Source organism: Saimiri boliviensis, chromosome 17 (assembly GCF_048565385.1).
Source record: "Saimiri boliviensis isolate mSaiBol1 chromosome 17, mSaiBol1.pri, whole genome shotgun sequence".
NCBI classification, from domain to species: domain Eukaryota; kingdom Metazoa; phylum Chordata; class Mammalia; order Primates; family Cebidae; genus Saimiri; species Saimiri boliviensis.
This window is the reverse complement of record NC_133465.1, coordinates 58,487,682-58,513,497: the sequence shown is the minus strand read 5'-3', so window position 1 is coordinate 58,513,497 and position 25,816 is coordinate 58,487,682. Positions and strand designations below refer to the sequence as shown.

Below are 25,816 nucleotides of genomic sequence, written 5' to 3'. Positions count from 1 at the left end.
GAGAGAAAAGATACCAACATTGCCACCCCTGCCTCTCCCCGCCACACTCACGGCAAAGCTTACAGGAAAAAGGGGTTTTTAGGGGGCTTGTGGTGTCTTGAAAAAAAGAAAGAAATGGTAACAAGAGGCTTCGGGATCCCCCGCTTGAGTCCCCTAAAGTGTCTGGACTGAGAACTAGGCAGGGAAAGTGGGAGGCCTGAGCGAGGGGGAGGGCGCAGGCAGTGGGTGGGTGACAAGGTGCAAGGGCCTCGCCGGCTGCGGGTCAAGAGTTGGCCGTCAGCTGCGCCAGAGGCAGGTGCCAGCGGAGAGTGGGCGGGGGTGCCGGCGCCAGGCCAGGCTCGGGGAGGCCCTGCGCTACCTCTGCCTCTAGGAGTCCAGGCGCGCAGACGAGCTCCCCGGAGCCGCTTCAGCTTCGCCAACTCCCCACTCCCGCCGCCCGTGCCAGCCGGCGAGCACTGGCGTCCCCGCCGCCCGCAGAAGGAGTCGCGGGAGCAGTCGCCGCCGCCGCCGCCGAGCGACAGCATCCTCGGGAGTGACTCCCCGGCCTCCGCAGCCGGCTGCCTCCGCCTACCCTCCGCGCGGCTCTTCGAGGTTGCCCCCTGCCCCGTCGCCCCGCCCGCCGTGACAGCCGGTGCCCTAGGCCGGGGGCCCTTCACCTGCCGCGGGCGCCCGGGAGGGCGGGCGCAGGGGAGAAAAGGCGCAAGAAGCGGGCACCCGGGGAACCCCATTCCCTTGGCTCACTCGGCGCGGAGAAGCGACGCCCGCTGACACCGAGAGCCCCGGCGCTCCGAGCACCTGGTCTCCAAGTTCAGGAGCGACACCCCTCCACGGGGCACTAGCCCGCGCGGGGAGCATTCCGGTGCCCTCGACCCCAGCCCGCCCGCGGGACACCAGGCGCCTCTTCTGCGCTCGCCCCGGGACCTCGTAGACTGCCCGCCCGCCCCCAGAGGCGTCCCCTTCGGCCGGCACGCCCCGCCGCCCCGCGCCCGGGCTGGGCCATGCCCGGGCTGCGCCGGGGCCGCTTGCTGACCCTGCTGCTGCTGGGCGCGCTGCTCTCCGCCGACCTTTACTTCCACCTCTGGCCCCAAGTGCAGCGCCAGCTGCGGCCCCGGGAGCGCCCGCGGGGGTGCCCGTGCTCTGGCCGCGCCTCCCTCACCGCACCGGACTCGGCCGCAGCCGCCTCGGACCCCGGCACGATCGTGCACAACTTTTTCCGAGCCGGGACCCGGACTGAGCCGGCCGGCGGCAGCCGCAGCGACTCGGGCTCCAAGCTGCAGGCCCTCTTTACCCACCCGCTGTACAACCTCCCGGAGGAGCCGCCTCTCGTGGGACCCGAGGACTCGCTCCTGGACAGCCAGGAGGCGCTGCGGTATTACCGGAGGAAAGTGGCCCGCTGGAACAGGTGAGGACCCCGCCCGCGACGCGGGAGAACCGGCGCTCTAGCCTGGGCCTCCCAGCGCCCGGGTCTCTAGTCCCCTGCCGCCCCCGGCCCAGGGCTGCGGCGGCTCCACCCAAGGCTCCAGCCCTGGCGCTGGGCGGAGGATATGTTCCCCACTCGAACCCCACCAGCTGTTGCAGAGCTCACAGTCCAGTCCCGGAGTCAGAGAGTGCGAGGAAAAAGTTTCTGTGCAGCCGCGAGGAAACCCTCTCAGCCCCTCCCCTGGAGCGCTTGGGTCGTCCTGGAGCCCCACTCCTGCTCCCTCGTCCACTCCCAATCCCCTCTCTCTGTCCTGATGTGGAGGAAGCCGCCGCTGGACTTGGGGTTTTCCAGAATGAGGCCCCAAACAGGGCGACTCCAAAACTAGTTGTAATTCAGCACTTAACTGGGCTCTTTGGGTAAACCTGGGCGCTTCCCAAAAAGCATGCTTCTCCCCAAAACTCAGTTCTTTCCCTTTCCCTCTACCCAGTGTCAGAAATCACAAGGGGGGTCACCTGAGGCAGGAAGTAAATGGTCAGTTCTCTGACGCAGCCACCCCATTGTTCACGTTTAAGACGCGGCTTGCGCCCCTGCAGCAAGTATTAGAACTTGAAGGCAGTTTTATCATCTTGTATTATTCTGGTGATTTGGACTGACTTGGATCTTCAGGTTGATGCTTCCACAGAGGAGATAAAAATCTGCCAGGGAATTTTTAAAACCCAAAGCAAAATACAGAGGAAAAAAATATCAAATATATTTAGGATAAAGTTAAGAAGAATCTTTTTGGAAAGGGATGGGGGTGTTGGAGAAAGCCGCATTGGTCATTAGTGAGATCCCTTGCTAATGGCAGAAAGCCTCCCTATGAGTTAAGAACTCTGCTTTGAAGTACAGAACTTGTCTAAATACCACTCACATGCAGAGTTCACTAGCGCACCACACCCGTCTCTTTACTTAATACAAGAGATTTCAAAGTGAGATGTCACCGGTGGTTTTATCATCCCTCCGGAGGATGAACAGACCACAAATCTCTCTTGAAACTCAGAGCTGGGCCAATTTAACTGTTTGCTCATTATTCTGTAATGCTGAGATTGGAGGGAGGAAAAAAAAAACCTTCAGAAAAATTTTGCAAAGAAGTTGAGTGATTGGCTGAATCACTGTGGTCAATTTCAGTAGCAAGTCTATGGCTCATGATTTTATGTTAGAAAGAAAGTGATTCTCAATTCCGTTGTTAATTGCGTGCAGTAATAAAAGGTAGTTTGAGGTTGCTTCTCAGACACTCTCATTTTCAATATTATCTTTATTTCATCAATAACATGGAAGTCTGGATTAGTGAACCAGGAAATTTTGCCATTAGAGAAAGCATCTACATGTCTACTGTGGATCTGAGAATGCGAGACTGTAGACAAAGTCACTTGCTTTTGTAAATGTAATCAGCCTTCATTTAGGTACATTTCTGTGGCCTTAAACTTCCTCATGTTGCTTTGGACCCGAAGCAAAGTCCAGGGAAGTATTATGACAGAAAAGCAAAAATCTTTCTCACCAAGCTGTTATACAATCAGTTTTAAGTTTGATTTCCACACCATTATGTGCCAACAAAGACCGAAACACACACACACACACACACACACACACACACACACACACACACACACACTTACTGACCAGAAATGATCTTGGTCATTTAACAGAAGATCAAGGAGGGACTGGTGGCCTTGCTATATACAGAGGTCACAGAGTGGTTTTGTGTGGTTGGTCAAATGTGTCACTTTCCCAAGCAGGGTCTATGGACCATAACAGGAGGATCCGCTGCACTTATAAATGTTAAAACTGGACCTCAGAAGCCGAGATCCCTCTCCCCCCACCCAAACTGTATTGTAAACCTTAACTATAATAAGGAGATGTGTTGTTACTTATATCAGGGTTAAAAATGAAACTCAAGGCTGGACAGGGTGGCTCATAGCTGTAATCCCATCACTTTGAGAGGCAGAGGGAGGATCACTTGATCCCAGGGGTTCAAGACAAGCTTGGGCAACATAACAAAATACCGCGTTATAAAAAAAAAAAAAAAAAAAAAAAACTCCGGGCGCTGTGGCTCATGCCTGTAACCCCAGCACTTTGGGAGGCTGAGGCGGGTAGATCACAAGGTCAGGAGATTGAGACCAACCTGGCCAACTTGGTGAAGCCCTGCCTCTACTAAAATTACAATTAGCCAGACATGGTGGCGCACACCTGTAGTCCCAGCTATTCAGGAGGCTGAGGCAGGAGAATCACTTAAACCTAGGAGGTTGAGGTTGTGGTGAGCCAAGATTGCGTGACTGCACTCCAGCCCGGACAACAGATCAAGACTCTGTCTCAAAAAACAAAATAAAAATAAAAATAAATAAATAGCAGGTGGTGACACGCACGTGTAGTCCTAGTTACTTGAAGGACTGAGACAGAAGGATTGCTTGAGCCTAGGAGGTTGAAGCTGCAGTGAGCTGTGATTGCACCACTGCACTCCAGCTTAGGTGACAGAGTGAGACCTTGTCTCAGGGGGGAAAAAGACACGGAAGATTCACTAGCTCAGAGTTCTATTGTGAGAGGCAGTCATTCATTACCTTAAATGAGAGTGCTCCCTGCCGAAAATGAGGATGTAGCAGTGCTGAGGTAGACCCAGGTCCTGCTACAATGTACAGGGCCGAGGACACCCCCAGATCCCAGCACCAGCCAGATTATTAGAATGGACAGCAGAGGAAGAAAGAATGAAGGATCTTGCTAATTGTTTCCTCTTGCACAGACAAGCTCTTCTTGTTTGTAGCCCTGCCAGTATTTAAAATCTAGTGATTTATAAACATGTGGGCCAGGTGCAGTTGTTCACACCTGTAATCCCCGAACTTTGAGAGGCTGAGGCAGGCAGATCACCTGAGGTCAGGGATTCAAGACCAGCTAGGTCAAAATGGTGAAATTCAATCTCTGTTAAAAATACAAAAATTAGTCGGGCATGGTGGCGGGCACCTGTAATTCCAGCTACTCAGCAAGCTGAGGCAGAAGAATCGCTGGAACCTGGGAGGTAGAAGTTGCATGAGCAGAGGTCGTGCCTCTGTACTCCATCCTGGGCAACAGAGCAAGACTCCATCTAAAAAAAAAAAAAAGAAAGAAAGAAAAGAAAAAATGTGGATGCCACCATGCCAATAGCGAACATGCAGTGCTATCCAAAATAATTGTATCAGCAAACTGTCCACCACACCAGGAGAGGTGCAGAGAATAAAATAAGCCAAATTCATGTTCTTCACCACTTGCCCAGAAAAGACCATTAGTCTGAGTGACTTTTTTTTTTTTTGTAATTTTGACCATCATACCAATAAGAAATGGTATCAAGTCAGAAAGTGTCCTTCCACAATTCAAGCTCATTACCAATAAGAGGTAGCTAATGGTGTGTCTCCCCACCTCCCCACTCACCCACACGTTCCTTTTTGACTTCACACAATGGAAGATGACATTTGTACTGTTTTGAATGTCTTGAGTTTTCAATTAATATTTGTTCACTGCATATCAACATTTAGACATTTAGTTAAGTCACAAATGGGAAGACATGATTTTTAAGGTGGGCTGTCCATGTGCTATCTGGCCCTGAAGCTTTCTGCAAACCTCCTTCACTCACTGTTCTTCCCTCCCTTCCTTTCTTTTCCCCCAAAGAATGTAACTAAATGTGGCACAATCCAAGTTAAAAATGTAATCAGGGAAAGTGCTTCTGTCAGGTGGTCAGCTGCTGATCACAGCCAGCGAGCCAATGCCAGGCTCCATCAAGCGTGATGACACATTTGGCATCTGTCTTGAATAGTGACGAAGAAAGAGCACAGGGAAGAAGAAAAAGGAAGTCTTCACTATTTCAGGCCATAAACGAACAAGCCAGAATTGTGCTGCTCTTAGTCCTTTGCTTTAATAAGTGATGACGCAGGGCAGGCAGGCTTACCTGGAGCACAGGTGATGATTCATATTGTTTCTCTCCTTTGCATTCTTATAATACCCCGAGCTTCCAATTTCTTCCCTGGCCCACAAGCTGCCCAAATCAGACAACAGCTGTCTTTTGACATGTCAGAATTGATCAGCTTGGCCAGTTTTGCTCACATATCATTGGCCTTTTGGCCACCTATCTTTGATCAGTTTCTCTGTAACCCTCTGGTCTTGACAGGCAAGGTCAAACAAGGTCAGATCTCCCTAGCGTGGAAACTCCAGCAGCTACAACACAACCATGAGTTTTTGCTTTCTCTTCTTTCTTGACATCTTCCTCAGATGTCAGGAAGGTTGTATTGTCTTGCAATTACAGATTCAGCATTTCTTAGAGAAGTGTGAGGGGGAGGGGGAGGGGGTTTTCCACATCCAAAGTTCTTGCCTCGTCCCCTCCCATGCCCCCTCACCCCCCACCACCCTGCTGCCACCGCCATCCTCCTACCTATCGCTGTCACTGAAAGAAAACCTAGTCCTGGGTCTCTCTTTGAAAATCACAGCAAAGAGACTGGGCAGCTTTTCAAAAATGACAGTTGGTCAAAGGGAGTAAATTGGCTGAAGTTTTTCCGGGGGATGCTTTGAGAAGATCCAGAAGCCAAGGAAGATAGAGGAGAAGGGGGAGAAGAAGTCAGGAGAGATGAAAAGCAATTCAGCTAGAAGAACTGCCTAATCTAGGAAGTTGGGGAAGGTAAGCTCCTCCCTGCCCCAGCCCCCCACGGCATCTGTGGAAGGAAAAATACAACCTCTCCATTCTCACCCCCATCTTTTTATCTCTGTCCTGCTTATCTTGTGCTTGCCCTAGAATGCTCTGAACCTAGATTACTTGTGAGCAGGCAGTTCAACCTGCAGGCTGGATGAAAGTCCAGGTTCTTCCTCATGGATGGTGGCCATTTGCTTCTCTGCCAGAGTCAACGGGACCTTGGCTCCTTGTCGGATTCTCCTGCCAACAATCCTAGGCTAAGGCAGGAAGTGGCCTCCTGTGATTTGGAAGTGGACATCCACCATGGCCCATGTGTGGCTAGCAGAGGGAGTGGGGAGCCTGACTTCCATTTCCCATTTCTCCCAAGTAGAGCCTTGCTGGACTAGTTTTGGAAAAGATATTGTTTTAGTGGTTTCTGAATCCCTGAATTTGTAGCTAGAGGAAATCTCTCCACTCCTCTGAGAGTCAAAAGCTCCAAGCAGATGGTTTCTGAGATGGCCAGTCCAGAAGGCCATTGTCAGGTTTTTTTCTCCCTCATTCCAAAGCCTGTCCTCACTGCTGTTGCCACAGCAAAAATCTAAATCAGGGAGAACATCAGCATCATTCATCCAAGAAAGACAGGCACTTCCTGCTTCATAATAGATCAAAATGAAGCCCTTCAGCTGAGAACCGGAGGCTGTTCCACTGTTCCCAACAACACTTTTCTTTCTCCCAACCAAGTTCTCAACAATTCTGAGAACCCAAGTTGCTAATTTTTTGCATGCAAATCCTTCTACCTGAAACATGCTTGCTGTGTGCCAGGCACATTACATACTTATTTTAGGTCTTATAACCTCTGTAGAAATAGGTGCGTGTGGTAGATGGAATTCCAAGACAGCCTTCCAAGATTTCCAGCCCTGGCATACACACCTCTTCTAGTTGTTCAGCCGACTGCTTATACAGGTATAGCTGGAAAGGGATTTTACACATGTAATTAAAGCTCCATACCAGTTACCCTTGGGATATGGAGATTATCCCATTAGCATGATTTAATCCATGAACCATTTAAAGCAGAGAGTATTCTTGGGCTGATCAAGGGAGAGGAAGTGAGAGATTCAAAGAGGAATAAGGATTTGATGAGCCATTGCTGATTGAAGATGGAGGGGCCACGTGGCAAGGGATAGGAGCAACCTTTAGGCTAAGATTGGCCCCAGCTGACAGCCAGCAAGAAAGCAGGAACTATAGTCTGACAGCCACAAAGAAATAAATTCTGCCACCAACAAGAATGAGCGTGGAAGCAGATTTTTTCACCAGAACCTCCAGATGAGAAATCAACCTAGCTACCACCTTAAATTCAGCTTTCTAAGTCCCTGTGCAAAGGGTACAGCCACACCAAGCTGGACATCTGACCTAAAAAACTGTGAGCTAATTAATGCATATTGTTTTCAGTTACTAGGTTTGTGGTACTCTGTTATACAGCAATAGAAAACAAATATAGTGCTTCTGTTTATTTCGTTTTATAGAGGAAACTGGAAATGAGAAGGTTATATAACCTGCCCAAAGTCAGGCAGCTGGAAAACCACGGGCGGCATTTATACCCAAAGGGTCTGGCTTCAGAATCCATGCTCTTAAACACCAGCTTCACCGCCCTATGTCCTCTGATGCCCAGACACCCCAGCTTTTCCTCCTTTGTGAAGGCTTTTCTGACTACCATTCCCCACTGTGGTTCCTCCCTGACTATATACATCCTCTCTGTATATACCATATTATTTTTTGAGTGTCCCCTATGCCCAGCTGTAACTTCATGGAAGCTGTTGGCGCTTCATGTGACAAGGAATGGTCACTTGTCCTTGACATGGAAAGCCCCCAGCTTGTCCTGGTCACTCTAATATAGCTGTTTCATGGCCAGAGTCAATATCTGTGGAACAAATAATTGGAAACAGACGACACCAGGATTTGGGGGCTGTTAGACCATGGCCTATTATCGTCTTTGAAAACAGCCTTGAACAAAAACAATTCCAACTGTAAAATCATCCCACTTGTCTACTGCTCCCTGTAGAAGTCTAGAGCAAAACCACCCTGCTGAGACATTCTGAAATTTGGATGTGGAGTGCTCTTCTCATTGCAGTAGCCTAAATAAAATCAAAGTCAAAAAAAGCCATGAAGGAAAGTTGAGAAAGCATCATTTGCCAAGAAGAGGGAGTTTCTTCAGCTTCCCGTGCTTTCTGAGGAAGAGCAGCCAAGAAATCTTGCATTAAAGAAAAATGGGAAACACAGAGACCTTGACTAAGCCAAAGCAATCCCTGCGCTGCACCTCAGCAGGCGCTGACCTGTATTTTTTGTAATTATTCATTAAGCTAGAGGCTGATGAGAGCCTGTGGATTCTGCTGAAGTAGGCTTGCATATGGCTAAAAGCCAAGTGAGGATAACATTCTAAACAGCTGCAGCTGTAGCAGAACAGAAGTTACTAGACATCCGTTCTTACCTGTTATTATAGGCAGGCACACACATACGCACTTAATGAAAACCGCAGTACAGAGAAAAAGGCTTAGCTCTTTTCGTACTCTGTCACTTGGCAGAACGTCCTGCAGTTGAAATGTGAAATCAGGACAGATCTGAGTTTGAGTGCTGTGGAGATGGCAGCATCCATGACATTCAATCCCCGCTGCCTGGCTCTGGAGACCAAGCGCTGGGGGCAGCCAGTAGGCTCGGGCTTGAGCAGGAGGCCAAGTCAGTTCCCAGGGAAAAGCCTGTTTTATTGAATTCACTAGCAATAAGCCAGATAATAAATTTAAGAAGCCCCAGGGAATACAGAATAGTAAAGGAGTACGGTTCCTAAGAAGCCAAGAGCCTGTAATAAAATTCAGCAAAATATGGAAAGTAAAAGAGAAATTTAAGAAGTGTTGGCACAGGATACATAGACTGAGAAGCTGGATCATAAAAAAAACAAGGTGGCCTGGAAAGAGATGAGATTTTTTAAAGCTTGGGAGAGGTTGATGGGCTAGGAAAGACATCCACTGAAGAAAAACAGAGCTGCTCAGACCTGGCAAGTTAAGCGCAGCTCTCTTGCAAATTGCCTTCAAGATTGCAAATATGCCTTCAATTGTCAACGCCTGGGTCCAGCTCCATAGGTTGTAGGTAAATATTTTTGATGCTACCAACCAAAATGGCAGATATATGGAGGGGCAGATGGTCTCTCCTGGCCAATTCGAGTCTCCTTACAGAGTCTTAGTTTCACCAGTTGAAATGGAATTTGTATAATTCTCATTGATTTTCCTCAGTGGCTGAATAGTCATAAATCCCTTAGGGAAAGTATATCTATCTGCCTTCACAGCTGACTCATGCACTTTTTTTTAAAACCCCATTCATAGTTAATTCATAGCTCAGAATTATGCACAACCAGTAGCTGCCTATTTTCACATTCCATGCAGCCCTAAGCACTCAGAGATAGGAGAAAAGTTAGATTGGCCAACCTCAATTCCAAAATCAAATCCAGACTCTTGTTACCAAAGTTTCATTGCAGGAGTTTTGTAATTGGGGTCATTGGATCCCACTGAATTCAGGTGGTAAGGTCCGTTTTTCCCTTCAGTTTCATGCAAAATCTGCATCTTGTGCATATGTTCATTTTCCTAGTGTTGCAGAACTTTCTCCTTAGTTCAGCTAAAACTGGGCTCTTGTCACACGACCAGGAAAGATGAGGCTCGCGCACACATAGAAGAGTGAGGAAACGGAATTTATTGGGCAAAAAGGAAAAAGGAAAGCTAACTCTCAGCAGAGTAAGAGAGAGTCCTACTAGCAAACTTCCAGCCTCACAGATTGAATCCTAGGTCACCACACAGGAACAGGAAAGTCCAGGCTCCTCCCCACTGCAAACAGGATGACCTTCCCAGGCTCCACCCCATTCTCCCAGTGCGCAGGTGGGCATGATTCAAAAAGAATCAGTTGGGAAAAGGAAAGCTTCATCTGGGACCAGCAGTCCTGTTTTTCAGCTTTCAGGCTGTTTTAGGCTTGAAGGTGGGATTTCGCCAGCAACCCTTGACTGTCTCCTGTCTCTATCACTAGCAAGTAAGTCATTTTTTAAGTATTCCCCACATTCATCAGGATTCTGCAGTTTCCTGTGACAGAAACCCAATTCAAACTAGGAATTGTAGAGACTCGGTAACCAAACCTCAGTAAGGGCAGGAGGAACTTACGGCCTTCACAGCATTGAAGTGTCCCTGAATTCTGGGTCTTTGTCACTACCCTCTCTTTCCATAGTTCATCTGCTTGTCTTCATCCCTTCCTGTGGCCCATGTCCCCAAAGCCTGGGGACTAGGGAGAAAAGGTTTCTCTGATTTCCAAAAAGAAAGATTGTGGGCAAAGATGCTCATTGGCCAGGTCTGGGAATATAGCCCGGCTTCAGAGGGCTAAGATTGGCCCAGATGGAGGCTGATGCCCACCCTCCACCCACTCACTGATGCCAGGGAGGCAGAGTCATTGGAAACACCTGGCTCAGGGTCAGGAAGAGCAGTTCCCCAAAACCAAGCTGGAAATAAAGACTGACAGGGTGGTGGAGGGACTTTAGTGATTTCCATGATACCAGAAAGTTTCTCAACTTAGTCTGCTACAGTCACTGACTGTATGGCTGTATGACTGTATGACTTATGGCTGCTGCTCTAAGGTTTTAATAAAACTTTTTAAAAGCAAATTCAGTCATAAATTCACATGTGCCAGACTTTTTATACCAGCTATTAAAACCCTCCCATGGAAATAGGAATCTTTATTTGGGCATTCTCTTAAAGCAACTTTAGTCTTTTGGTGGGAGCATAAAAAAGAAATTGGCAGGGACCCAGCTCTTTCACAGGTTCATGCCTCTTTCTCCTGAAAAAATATATCTCAACCGAGAGTGAAGATACCTGTGTGTGAGTTCTAAGAAAAGTGCTTTCTTTCCCAAGCCTCAGTTCCTGCTTTTGAAAGGAAGAGGAGGAGTCTGTGGCCCCTGAGGGCTCCTTGCAACTCTGTTTTCCAAGCTTTGCACATCGTCAACTAGGATCTCTTCTTCAAATTCTACCCTAATGAAATATCAATTTTCCAACTGTGCTTCATGAACTCCTGGGAGGTGCTTCACCGTTTCTGCAAATGATTGATCAAATTTTCACTTTGAAAAAATATACTTTAAGATAATTTTTATATAATTTAAGAAAATCTACACCCAATTGTGTTATGCATTGTTATAATCCTGCCTCCAGTAACTGCTGACAGATGGCTTCTCCTCTCATCTTTGTTTAATTGGGGAGTATCCTGAGATTGCAAAGTGAGCTGTTAAAAGCTGTTTCCTGCTGCCACTACTTACAGATGTTTATCAAGATTTTCAATACTCTGCCACCAAAATTCTATATAGAAATTGATTGGTGCTAATATAAGATTATGCCTGTCTCCCTTACATCCAATTTTGAATGCTTGAGTTAATAATCCTATTATCCCTCTTGTTCTCACTGATTAATTTTTAAAATGATTTTATATATTTAACCATATAAGTTAGATTTATAGCAATAGGCTGGGTGCAGTGGCTCAAGCCTGTAATCCCAGCACTTTGGGAGACCGAAGTGGGTGGATCACGAGGTCAAGAGATCGAGACCATCCTGGTCAACATAGTGAAACCCCATCTCTACTAAAAATACAAAACATTAGCTGGGCATGGTGGCGCGTGCCTGTAATCCCAGCTACTCAGGAGGCTGAGGCAGGAGAATTGCTTGAACCCATGAGGCGGAGGTTGCGGTGAGCCGAGATCACGCCATTGCACTCTAGCCTGGGTAACAAGAGTGAAACTCCGTCTCAAAAAAAAAAAATTTAAAAAAATAAGATTTATAGCAATAAATTACAAATTATATCTATTTTATACATTAGGGGTTCTTTTTAAGATTTCTTTTGTAAAGAATCTTCCACTTTTAGAAATTTTTTTTAAACCACTGATTTGGAATATTTGAAAATAGAGTAAACTTCCTTCCTGTCTCCAAAATTGATGTGCCCAAACCCGAGCCTCCTGCTCCCCTTCCCCCCACCCCAAGCTATTATCACTAGTAAGAGCATGGTATTGGTCTCTGATTACTCCTTTCCGTGGCTTTGCCAATGCTTCAACCCCTTATGCCTAAGAGAGTATCTTTTAGGCTCTGTGTACTGTTAGCTATTGCTGTATTGACAAACCATTCCAAAACTTGGTGACTTAAAACAAGAACCACTTTTTTAACCTCTGATTCTGCAGGTCAGCACTTTGGGCTAGGTTCAGTGGAATGGTTCTTCTGTTGGACTTACTCAGGCATCTGTAGTCAGCTACTACATTGGTTCTGCTGATCTTGGCTGTACTGCCTTCTATGTCTGGGTTCTGGGCTGGAATGGTGATCTTGGCTCCACATGGCCCTGGCCTCTCATTCTCCAGGAGGCTAATCCAGACTTGTTCATATGGTGGCAACAGGGTTCCACAAGAGCATAGAAGCCTCCACAGGCTTTTGAAGTGCAGGCCAGAACCTGTTAAATGTCATTTCTGCCATACTCTGTTGGCCAACATATATCAAAACCATCTGGAGAGATTCAGGAATCCTGGCCATTGAAGAGAAGGTGATCTACACAATTTAGTTCTTTTCTACTGAGCAAAAGCTCAAGGGAAATCCCTTCTGCTGGTGAGTTGTCCAGCAGTGGGCAGATGGCTGACAGTGGTAAGACCCCTTCCCATATGTTGAAGTGAAAGAAATTGAATACAACTCTTCAAAAACCTAATGAGGCTGGTATAGACTGAATTGTGTCCCACCAAATTCATACGTTGAAGTTCTTGTAAATAATTTGTAATCTTTTAGATAAAAGATTATCTAGTAGATTATACCTATACCTATATCCAAGAGTTAATCTTTTAGATACATCACAAAATAATTTTGATATATCACAATATAAAATAGTTGAGAAAAGTGGGTCAAAGGAAAAAGAAGAATACACAAGACCAGTGGGGCCAAGAGTGAGGAACTTCTCAGAACACTTGCCATGAGAACATTCTCACCAGAGTCAGCTCTGCTTCGTGGGGACCCACCAATCATGCCTATCAGGTAAAAAACAGCCAGTGACCCAGAAGAGAACAGTAATTCCTGGTAGGGACTAGGCAGAGAAATACCTTCCTTGTCCTTTTCAACTCACTTCCTCAAGAGAGGACACCGTGTGGTGTCAGGGCTAGCATCTTTCATCACATCCATAGGGGAGTTATCTAGCGATGGCTCTTAGTGAATCTCTCCGCTAGCACTGTGCCCCACAGCAAATTCCAAAATCATGTCCCAGGCACTACCCTACCCATTCACAGTCATGGTGATGATCAAGCCTGCTGGCTTATCTCATCTCAAGAGAGAATTTAAGTTGCTGAACCTCCAGAGGAAAGGGCAGCAGGCATATTCTTTGGGCAGTCCTCCATGAAACTGGATTTTTTTTTTTAAGCAGGGCTTCTCATTGACTTTGAGTGGTAGTGCATTTAGGATAAAACTTTCAGAAGCACCTCGGGTGCAGTTTTTCAGGATTGTCATTCAGTACAAAGAAATAGACTTGCTGATGAACTGAACTTGGAAGTAGGAACAAATGGCTTTTTATGAGGTCATGGAGTCAAATAGGATAGGCAAGTGAACTCAAAGTCACTGACTTCTGTTGCAGGGAAGCCACAGGTTCAAGGGCCAGCCTAGATTCCCCTCAGACAATACCTTTGACTCTGCTGTGACAAGTGAGCCAGTGGGTAATCAATACCTCAAACCCACATGCCATGGAATGTGGCTGCAAAATTTTTGGCTGGAAAAATATTCCAAGAGACTGTAACCAAACACCCACCTTAGGTATTAAAAAACATCAATAAAGCAACCATTGAATGCCAAAATTAATCAACGTAACTTACCAGTGGCCTCTCTGGGTTTAACTCGTTGCAAAATATACACCCCAGGTAACTCAATGAGACGACATTCTGTTCTGTTATTAGCTATACACTCATTAAAAGGCGGGGGAAGTCAGCCAAATATGATGAGCTAGAATTTATAGCAATTGGACTGCAGCAGTTCTTTTTAGCAGTTGCAGAGAGACAGTAGTCTGTTAAAGCTGCTTGCAGTTTATGATATTAAAGCCAATTTATTTGCATATAGGAAAATGTTTCTTCCTAATTCTTCTGGCAGGAGATGCTATGCCCAACTCATCCAGAAGTCTTGTTTACTCGTTCAGGTAAACAAGAATTAATAAGCTGATGAACCAGAATGGTCGGGCCCTACTGAAGAGGTGAAGATATCAGCTGGCTTATTCTTGTCCTTTGGGACCACTTTCAAAATGGCTCACTAAGAGAGAGCTTTCCTGTCCTGCTGATCCACAGGGGTCCCAGATGTTGTCTTAACCGAGCCCTGTTTTATTTTCAGCTGGGCTTTTAACACCCTCTAATGCCTTTTTGTGTATTGGTTTGCTTAGTGTATAGCCTCATTAGATCTTAAACTCTGTGTGTGTGTGTGTGTGTGTGGGTGGGGGTTGTTTTTTGTTTTGTTGAGATGGAAGCTCATTCCAGACTGGAGTGCAATGGCATGATCTTAGCTCACTGCAACCTCCACCTTCTGGCCTCAAGTGATCCACCCACCTCGGCCTCTTACAGTGCTGGGATTACAGGCGTGAGCCACTGCACCCAGCCAGATCTTGAACTCTTCAAGGCTTGAATTGGGTTGAGTGGTAGCTCTATTTTGCATTCCCTAGGATGGCCCTTGGGTTAGGCTGAGTAATGGCTCCGCAAATGATATTCATGTCCTAATCCCCAGAACCTGTGACTATCATCTTATATGGTTAAAACAGGTCTTTACAGATTTAATTAAGACTCTTGAGATGAGGAGAGCAAACTGACTTATCCAGTGACCCATAAGTTCCATGAAAAGTGTCCTTATATGAGGAAGGCAGAAGGAGATTACACACAGATAGAAGAGGAGGAGGCAATGTGACCACGAAGACAGAGAGTAGAGTGAGGTGGTCACAGGCTGAGGAACATCAGTAGCCACAGAAGCAGCAAACAGAGCTTTCTGCTAGAGTCCCCAGAAGGAGCACTGTCCTGTTGATACCTTGATTTCAAACTCTCGGACTCCAGAACTGAGAGAATACTTTTTTTGTTGTTATTTAAGTCACTAAGTTTGTGGGTCATTTATTAGGGTGGCAACAGAAAACTAACAGAAGGATGGAGGCTTCTTTGTGTCTTCTTCATTTTAACCCCAGTATCTAAAATGCTATTTGTATATAGTAGGCACTCAATAAATCTTTGGTAAATGAGTGGATAAGAGAGCGTTGGCCGTCAGGCAGCTCTGGGTTTAAATTCCAGCTCTTCCACATAAGCGCTATGTAGGACCAAGGCTCATTTCCTCCAAGCCTCAGTTTCCCGGTTTATAAAGTGGGATGTAATATGTACCTCAAGAGGTAGCTGGGAGGATGGAGTATGTACAGAATGCACTGAGCAGGGTGCCTGGTTCCCTACAGCACTGATCATAAAACAACTACTAGTTGGTTATGCTTTAATATTCTTTACAGGTTATTTGATACTCATCAATATGCAGCCTTATCCATTTATGTGTGATGTTTGGGTCGATGATGATGGAGAAATGGCTTTTGTGGCCTCCTGTTCCCAGGGAAAGGCACCAGTGCTTCCAGCCCAGCCAGTGCCCTCAGTTGACTTAGCTACATCTCATGCCTCTAGAGAGGGAAAACACACATATTGATCTCTCCTCTGTCACTTCGCCATCAATTACCTAATGCTTGCAAATGGGGAGAAAACACAGAATGCAATCAATCTGCTTATTTTGGAAACTAGTCCCCCTTCCCCTCATACACACATACACCCTTCTTGGTGCAAACTGCTGAGCTCACGTTTCTCAATGACTTTCCTTGAAATGACAGGGATTCTGCTGATTCTAGGATAATCTCTGCTCCCTGAAGGCTTTGCCTTCAAACCATGCCTCTGGTGAATTGGTGACCCTTCGATGGCCAGTTGCACCTGTGCAGCGGTTACTCTGTGTTAACCACAGTGCTGACCACGTTACACACCGCATATTTAACCCCTGCAACAACCCCATAAGGAGGTACTGTCCTTATCCTCATTTTCAGATGAAGAAAGTGGCTTAGACAGGCTAGGTTACTCAAGAAACTGGATTTCAAAGACAGATTTTCGACTCCAGAGCTGAAACTCAACACTGTAATTTTATTTTGTGTCTGAGCCCAGGTCCTGGAAACAAATCTGAGTTGCGATTTGTGTCCAGGAGGCTTCGTGGGCACTGTTGTCACGCTACACCCCTTCGCATCAGGGCCCAGAGATGATTGAGGCAGAATTACTCCCAATTTCCTGCTAGTGTAGGTTGTTCTGTGTTTCTGGAGGGCAAGTTGGCAAGAAGCATCAGGCGTTTTAAAAATTATCCAGCTCAACCATCCTTATATACCATATTACTTACGTGTATACCAAAATTTTTTGGCTCTCCCAATCGGAGGAAAAAATATTATTGGTGGGGTATCTTACCCATCTTCGGATTTCGTACTTGGGTCTCATCGCGATGCTGCTTCATCCTAGCAGAGCCAGCTTGGAGGTGTCATTTGCGCTGCCTATATCTGGTTCCCATATCTTTACAGTGGAGGTAATAATAATAATACTGGCCTTGTAAGGAGATTCTGTGGGGGTTAAATGAGTTAAAATGGCAAAGTACTTAAAACTGCCTGGCCCCATGTGAGTACGACGTAAGGGGTAGGTAGCTATTTTTTTCATTCACACTGTAGGCCCATTTTGGGACACTGGTTCCTCTTGAGTCTGACTTTTGCTCACCAGGGCAGAAGTTCACGTGGTTTCCACCCTGGGACAATCCATGATATGCCCCTTCTCATTCAACTCCCCTCCAATTCGGGGCCACTCCAGCTCAGAAGCCCCATGGACATTTCTGGTCAGGTTTGACTCAAGTGCTGAGCCAGGGCTGTGGTTCTATGAGGTCAGGATGGGGTTACGGACCCAGTTAATTGGAGTGGAAACAAGGGGTTCATTGCAACATAGCATAAAACCAGCTCCCAGAAGAGGAAGCAATTGTATTTTAACGAGAAAGGAATTAGTTTGTGTCAGGAAAGCAGCCCATTTCGCAAAAATCTCAGTAAAATCTTGGTACAGTCATTGCTTTCTCAATAGCAAACAGTTAATCAGGTTCTGTGTCTTCCCCCACCCACCACCACCACGATCTTTAAGAAGGCTCCAAGGAAATTCAAATTAAATTATTGACAAAGCATTCGTTCTCTGCAGCCGCTGTGGAAGAGCAGAAAAAGCTCAGGTCACAACCCTGGCTTTTAGTCCTCCTTCCCGCTTATTATGTTGTTACTCCCACTTTGTGAACCTTAATTTCTTTAAGAGCTTGAGGGGAGGAGAATAAGATAATACATGGAAAGAACCAAAAATACGTTTATAACGAGCTTTATGCAAATACAAATTATTAATAGTATTAAATCAAAGACACATCCTATGTTCAGTAAGTACCAAGAGGCTGTGACAGAGACATTTACTGCTCACCAAAATCTACATGTTCTCCTGTGTGTCCTCAGCCGCTGGCAGTTAAGTGGGGTCGAGCCACTTGTCCTAGCCAAAGGGGTGTCAGTTGACATGACCTACGTTGCTTCCTGCCAAAGCCCTGAAGAGCCGGCACTTAATCTTCCAGTTCCTCTCTTTTCTCGCCCGGATGACTGTGAAGGCCATTTGTTGGGATCTTGGTGTGTTCATCAAGCTGGGCCCCTGAGTCATTCTGTGGAGCAGAATCCCAACTGACCTTCAGGAGACAAGTGGCATGAGTGAGAAATAAGCTTTTGTGATGTTAAGCCACTCAGATTTCAGGATTAAGTTGTTACTCTAGCAGAACCTACCCGACTCTAACACTATAGGTAAATGAATACAGACGGATTTTGCTCTGGACACTCAAAAGTGAAATTAAAATTGGTTTATTTTTCAAAAGTCCAGTCACCTTGGACTCTAGGCCCTCTTTTCTGTTTGGTTGGCTAGAAATTTAGTCTGAGTCATCACTGGAGCTCCTTGCCCCAAGCCCCTCATGCTGGATCAATATCCTTAGGGCCTCTGGTAGCACAACATGTGAGGAAGACCCATAGTCCCGGTTCCATCACCTGGTCTCCTGCAGGTGTGGCATTGTTGGTTCTGCATCAAGTTCAAGCACAGGATTATTGGCTGAGGCTGGGTTTCTGGTGCCTAAAATGAGTCTTCCTCTGCACACACCTAGCCATTGCCCAGCACACTGGGTCACCTCCAAGAAACAGGCCAGACACAGGACCCCAGCCAACTTTCTTTTGCTAACCTTGGAGTCTCTTCATGTCTCCCCAGAATTCTGTGCTGCTTTATGCACTTTCACATTCCCTGCTGAATCCTCCTGCCTCGCAGATGCCTTCACTGAGCCTAGACGTTTTTTAAAATCCCAGGGAAGGAGTGGGAGATGCCTGGCTACCTGTCTAAACTTCTGCGTGGTCCTGGATCCTAAACGCCCCCTGAGGCAAGGAACACAAAAGCCCAGCTATCTTCTGAGAACAGGGGTGGGTAAAATTCCAGAAGAACAAAAAACACCTTCATATCTCAATAAATTATCCTACCACATGGGTGACTGATGAGGCTGAGGATAAAAGGAGGCCAGCATTTGCAATCATTCTCTCAGTTTGCAAATCAGGTGGAAAAATAATACCACGCAAATTAGCACCAGCTCACAGGCCAAGGACTTGAAAGAATTTAATCTGAGTGAGCCACAAGGAAATCTGCTTATGAACCGTGAAAGTACCTGCCCCAACCCAACCCGCTATTGTACCCACCCATGTGCAGATTTCCCAACATTCAAATTTTTCTCTTTCAAATACCCATGCCTGTATGATAGAGAGTAAGGCAGAATTCAGACACTTTTGAAAATAAATATATTCTGGTAAATCTTTGAATATTAGAGGACCCAGTGGGTGGATTTTTACAGCTCCTGCTTTTTCTTTTCTTTTCTTTTTCTTTCTTTTTTTTGGGGGGGTGGGGGGGACAGAGTCTTGCTCTATATTGCCCAGGCTGGAGTGCTGTGGTGTGATCTCAGCTCACTGCAAACTCCACCCCACCAAGTTCAAGTGATTTTCCTGCCTCAGCCTCCTGAGTACCTGGGATTACAGGTGTGCACCAGCATGCCCCACTAATTTTTGTATGTTTAGTAGAGAAAGGGTTTCACCATACTAGCCAGGCTGATTTTGAACTCTGGACTTCATGATCCACCCACCTCAGCCTCCCAGAGTGCTGGGATTACTAGCTCCTGCTTTTTCTTGATCCACTCAGAGGATTTCCTTTACAGCACATTTCTGCTTTTTACATTCAGGAAAACAGTAGAGGAAAGAGAGGACACATATCTATCTAATGTCACTTGCTAAGGGAGAGAGAGAGAGAGAGAGAGAGAGAGAGAGAGAGTGCGTGTGTGTGGTGTGAAACATGTATTTCTTTATTTTAGGATTACACAGTTGGAAGATTAAAAAGAACCACATTTAAATGAATCAATATTGCATCTTTTGCAACTAACACGTGTGTTAGTGTTTTATCAATACACTTGTTAGGTTGGTAGAAGCCTGATGACTAAATGCTTGCTGACTCAAATGGGTTTTCTTTTTTTAAACAATTAAGTAACATTTTTTAATTTTTTGCTGTGCAGAAGCTATAGAAGGAGTGGAGGAGGCTCTGAGGAACACTTTTATGCTGTCTATGGAAAATATTAAGTTACATAGAATCCAAAATCCATCATAGCAATTTTCAGGTCTTCATCAGAGGATTAAGTACTTTATTTGCTCATTATTCTACGGCTCTAGTCCAGGATTTCTAACCTCAGCATTACTGACATTTGAGGCCAGATAATTTCATCTTGTGCAGGACTGTCCTTTGCATTGGAAAATGTTTACAACAGCCCTGAGCCTCTCCCCACCAACTATGACAACTAAATATGTCTCCAAACATTGCCAGATGTTCCCTGAGGGGTAAAATGACCCCCACTGGCAAACCACTGGTCTATAGCAGGGAGGCAACAGTTCCGCATAAAGGAAGATTCTGAAGTTGTAAGGCCCCTGTGCTGTGAATCATCACATCACAATTAGGTTGAGGAGCTCCGCAGTCCAGAATTAATATTTCATGTTTCCCAAAATGTGTCATTAGCCACACAGAATAGAGGGGAATTTGTGTGTGCTATGTAAGGAAATGGTTTCAGAGATGCCCTCTGAGCAGGAGGCTTCATGGCAGGATTTCTGCAAACTTTGACTGTCTTTCTGTACATGGTCACTCGCTCAGAGTGGTTACAGTTTGCAGCTCTTTCCAAGTTTATTTGTGTGGAGCTAGATGTTTTAGATCTTAGCTCTGTAGCCAAAAGAAGAATCTGGGAAACGTGGCCTGGCTAGAAGGTATTTGCTAATTCCCTGACTTGTCTCTGGGGCCATCTTAGACAAGGGATCATTCTTTCATTCTTCTCCAGGGTGTCTGAAAGTTGTTGTGAGGGTAGAGAAGCAGATTTTTCACTGAAGCCAGAGTCCCACCTCCTGGAATGTCCCTCCTGGCCTGCCCTAGGCAGCTAGCTCAGTCTGGTGTCATTTTGACTCAGATCTGTTAGGCTAGCCAAAATCCACAGGGCTGAGCAAAATCAACAGGGCAAGTCTAGCCACTTTGATAAGACCATGTAAAACAATCATATTTTGATTCCTAATTTTATCTCAGATTTCCTCATCAAGTCGCAAGTCTTGATTTCTTCATCAAGTTAAGCAAGTTGCTTTGTCCCTAGGTCCCCAACTACATGTAACTGACATTTTCTGTGATACCCCCCACCAAGTGTCTGAAAAATGTCTACATAGAAGATCTCCCTGCCCAGACTGAGCACCCTCACAGCATTTACAGACCTCAGGTCTCTCTCCCTGGGGAAGAGACCTGGACAGTTAGAAGGGAGCCTTAGGCTCAGCGCTGCAGCATGAGGAGCCAGGAGGTGCCAAATGGATTATGATGTGGTCAACATATAGGGTCATGATGAAGAGCGTGGCCTAGGAAGCCAGTTGGCCAGGTCCAAATCACTGCACTGTGCCTGCCACTCACCAGGCAGGTGACCTTGAGCTAGCTCAAGTCAGTTTCCTGACTTATGTCAGTTTTCTCATCTGTAAAATGGGCTATCAATGGACCCATCTTATGAGATTGTTGTAAAGAGTCATGAACTAGCGCATGTGAATCCTCATAAAAGGTGCTGGCACAGAGCCAGGACCCTAGAAATGGTGACGATTATTACACGAGGGTGTGGGGGGGGGGGTGAAAGCAAAGAGTGCTTGAGGCAGGTATGGGGGCACAGTCTAGAAAGCCAGAGAGGAAGGGCACAGCAGCACAAATTTGGAGCTGGCTGAGCACTGGGCTTTTGTTCCACTGGCTGCCAGACCCATTTAAAGAGCTCAGCATGCAGCAAAGTTTCAGAATTTGGGATGAGATGAAGAAGCAAGAACCTCTCTCCAGCCTAATGCCATCCACTTCCCAGGGTTACCTCCTGGGCGAGGGAAAGGCCATTCCTAGGGGGCACCCTTTGGACTCGGTTCTCAGAAACAGCAGTGCCTACACACCATGCCCTGCCTGGTGGTTTCCATTGGTTCCATCAGCTGTAACTGCCAGTGGCTGATTGTATGTATTCATTATATACATAAAGGAAAGACAGGGTCTCTCTGTGTTGGCCAGGTTGGTCTTGAACTCTTGGCCTCAAGCAATCTTCCTCCCTTGGCCTCTCAAAGTGCTTGATTACAGGCATGAGCCACCATACCTGGCCTGCTTGTATAGATGTAAAAGCCACCAAAACACACTACCAGAAACTGAGAGGCCTAAAACAACATAGATGTATTCTCTTACATTTCTGGAGGTCAGAAGTCCAAGCTCAAGGTGTATGTAAGGCTGTGTTCCCTCCCGAGGCTCTAGGGGAGAATCCGTTTCTCATCTCTTTCAGCTTCTGGTGACTCCAGGAATTTCTTTTTGGAGAAATTGATACATAATAATTGTACCTGTTGACTTGTGGCCACCTCGTGCTGGTCTCTGCCTCTGTGCTCACATGGCCTTGTCCTCTTCTCTCTGTCTTTGTTTTACAAGGGTTCTTGTAATTACACATAGGGCCCACCCAGATAACCCAGGATCATCTCCCCATCTCAAAATTCTTACTTTAATAATATCTGCCAGCCCATTTGGACATATAAGGTGTGTACAAGCCCCAGAGATTAAGACACAGATATCTCTTTGGGGGCACCATTATTTAGCCTACCCCAGGAATCATCATAGGGAATGCCAAATAGAGCTCTTGACTTCACCTTGGTAAGCAGAACTCAGGTAACTGGGAAATAAAACTGGAGTTGCAAATAATTCTTCACAGAGCTCCTTCCCCTTTGTGAAGTATAATACCAATATAGAGTCCCAGAAGTCATAGTAACAATAGCTCACAGGATGCTATGGTTTGAATGGTTGTCTTCTCCGAAATTCATGTTAGAACTTCATCTTCAGTGTGGCAGTATTGAGCAGTGGCATCCTTAAGATGTTTGATTGGGTTATAAGAGCTCTACTATCATGAATGGATTAACTCATTTATGGATCCATGGGCTAATAGGTTAATGGGTTATCATGGGAGGGTCTCATGGTATTATAGGAAGAGGAAAGGAAATCTGAGCTAGCACACTCAGCCCCCTCACCGTGTGATGCCCTGTGCCACCTCAGAACTCTGCAGAGGATCACTTAAGCCTAAGAGCACACACCTGTGGTCCCAGCTACTTGGGAGGCCGAGGTGGATCACTTGGGCCTGGGAGGCTGAGGCTGCAATGAATCATGATAGCACCACTGCACTCCAGCCTGGGTGACAGAGTGAGACCCTGTCTCAAGAAAAAGAACTCTAAGAGAGTTCCCACCAACAAGAAAACTCTCATCAGATGTGCTGCTTAACCTTGGACTTCCCAGCCTCTAAAACTTTAGGAAATAAATGTGGCCAATGCAGTGGCTCACACCTATAATCCTAGCACTTTGGGAGGCTGAGGCAGATGGATCACCTGAAGTCAGGAGTTCAAGACCAGCCTGGCCAACATAGCAAAAACCTCTCTCTACTAAAAACACAAAAAAATTAGTTGGACATGGTGGTGCACCTGTAATCCCAGCCATTTAAGAGGCTGAGGCAGGAGAATCGCTTGAACCTGGGAGGCAGATGTTACAGTGAGCCAAGATTACACCACTGCATTCAAGCCTGGGTGAAAAGAATAAAACTTCAGCAGGAAGGGAGGGAGGGAGGGAGGAAGGCAGGAAGGAAGGCAGGAAGGAAGGTTGGTTATAAATTGCCCAGTTTCAAGTATTTTGTTATAAGCAATAAAAAAACAGACTAAGCATAAACTTTAATTCATTAATCCTCACTAAAATTCTCTAAGGTAGGTACATTTATTATCCTGACTTTTCACATGAGATGAGGCACAGAGGGTTTAGATAACTTGCCCTAGGTCATGCAGTTGTAAGTGACAGAGCCAGGACTCAGGATGAGGGATCTGCCTCTCCCACCCTTTCCCCTTTCTAGATTCAGAAAACCGCTACTGATGGTGACTCTGATTTACAGATACACCAGCATTGCCACCTATCATCTGCTCCTTAAAATCAACCTTTGATTCATGAGCTGGCTGAAGCAAATATTCTTTCAGGGCTGAAAGGACAGCCGCCAAAGGGTGGGTGCATTTCTGTTTGGGGAGGTGAAATGAGAAGCAATTGGGAGCTCACTTTGGGGGTCTAGCAGATCACTCAGCTCTGGCTTATTCACACTGCCTCAGAGCTTTGAGGCCCTCGGCCTCAAGGACACGGAGATAAATGGGCGACGAGGCAGATGAACAGAAAGGGCAGAAATGAGAAATGTGTTCTTTGAGCCCATGAGATGGAGCAGCAGGAAGATGTCAGTCAACAATTCTTCAGCCTGCTTATGATAAACCACAGAATTCTGATGATGAGTCAGCTAGTTCTACTGAAGATGCATTTTGGGGAGAGTTGATCGTTCTGCATAATTCTGTCATGAACACAGGCAGCCAGGACAAATGCAGTGCTGAGGTTTCAGAAATGAAGCCTGTTCCAACAGTGAACACCAAAAAGCCATTTCCAAACACCCGTGCCCTTCTTGGCCCAATCACTCCTACTCAGTATTACTGCTCTGATATTTTCATACTCAGAAACTGGCTAGAAGAATCAAGAAAGTCCATTACATATAAGTACCCAGACTTAATGTCTCTGAAAGTGCTCAACAAATACGTCTAGACTGTGAATTGCACAACTCCCTGTCAGAGGCAGATTTACCATGAAGCTGATGAGGCCTCAGCCCTGGGTCCCTCACTTCCCCTGTGAGTGCTGATGCTATGGAGTTGAGAAGGGAGCGAGGTTACAATCAAACAATATTTCTACATACCACACAGTGGGCACTGTGGCTAACCCATGTAATCCCAGCACTTTGGGAGGCCAAGGCAGGCAGATGGCTTGAACCCAGGAGTTCAAAACCAGCCTGGGCAACATGGAAAAACCCTATCTCTACAAAACAAAACAAAACATATATATATGTATATATATATATATATACACACACACACACACACACACACACACACACATATATATATATATATACACACACACACACACACATATATATAGCCACGTGTGGTAGAATGCACCTATAGTCCCAACTACCCATATATATATGTGTATGTAGAAATATATATTATAGATTATACTTATATATATACTATATATAGTATATCCTATATATTATATATAGAACATATGTTATATATTTCTTATGTAGAAATATATATTATATATTAAGTAGTATATATATTATATATAGCATATTATATATATTATGTAGTTTTTAAAATTGCATTTTAGGTTTTGGGGTACGTGTGAAGAACATGCAAGATTGTTGCATAGGTACACACATGGCAGTGTGGTTTGCTGCCTTCCTCCCCATCACCTATATCTGGCATTTCTCCCCATGCTGTCTCTCCCCAAATGCCCCACCCCACTGTCCCTCCCCTATTTCCCCCCCGACAGACCCCAGTGTGTGATGCTCCCCTCCCTGTGTCCATGTGTTTCATTGTTCAACACCCGCCTATGAGCGAGAACATGTGGTATTTGATTTTCTGTTCTTGTGTCAGTTTGCTGACAATGATGGTTTCCAGGTTCATCCATGTCCCTGCGAAGGACACAAACTCATCGTTTTTCATGACTGCATAATATTCCATGGTGTATGTGTGTCACATTTTCCCTGTCCAGTCTATCATTGCTATTGTAAACAGTGCTGCAATGAACATTCGTGTGCATGTGTCCTTATAGTAGAATGATTTATAATCCTTTGGATATCTACCCAGTAATGGGATTGCTGGGTCAAATGGAATTTCTATTTCTAGGTCCTTGAGGAAGTGTCACACTGTCTCCCACAATGGTTGAACTAATTTACACTCCCACCAACAGTATAAAACTGTTTCTATTTCTTCACATCCTCTCCAGCATCTGTTGTCTCCAGATTTTTTAATGATCGCCATTCTAACTGGCGTGAGATGGTATCTCAATGTGGTTTTGATTTGCATTTCTCTAATGACCAGTGATGATGAGCATTTTTTCATATGTTTGTTGTTATATGTCTTCTTTTATAAAGTGTCTGTTCATATCCTTCACCCACTTT

At 45.8% G+C, this 25,816-nt stretch overlaps 1 protein-coding gene across 3 annotated transcripts in view; it reads left to right on the top strand.

The window, feature by feature from the left end:
- The first annotated feature begins 256 nt into the window (after window positions 1–256).
- FAM20A (FAM20A golgi associated secretory pathway pseudokinase) overlaps window positions 257–25,816 on the top strand; it is a 64,105-nt gene continuing 38,545 nt past the window's right edge. For 2 of the 3 annotated variants that reach the window (XR_745366.3, XM_074388887.1), the window contains exon 1: window positions 257–1,402. Coding sequence is in view for 2 of the 3 variants with exons in the window: in XM_074388887.1 (XP_074244988.1) it covers window positions 999–1,402 (404 nt within the window). In the remaining variant the exon portion in view is untranslated. The remainder of the gene's footprint in view (window positions 1,403–25,816) is intronic. The other variant, XM_003931790.4, reaches the window with a different exon arrangement.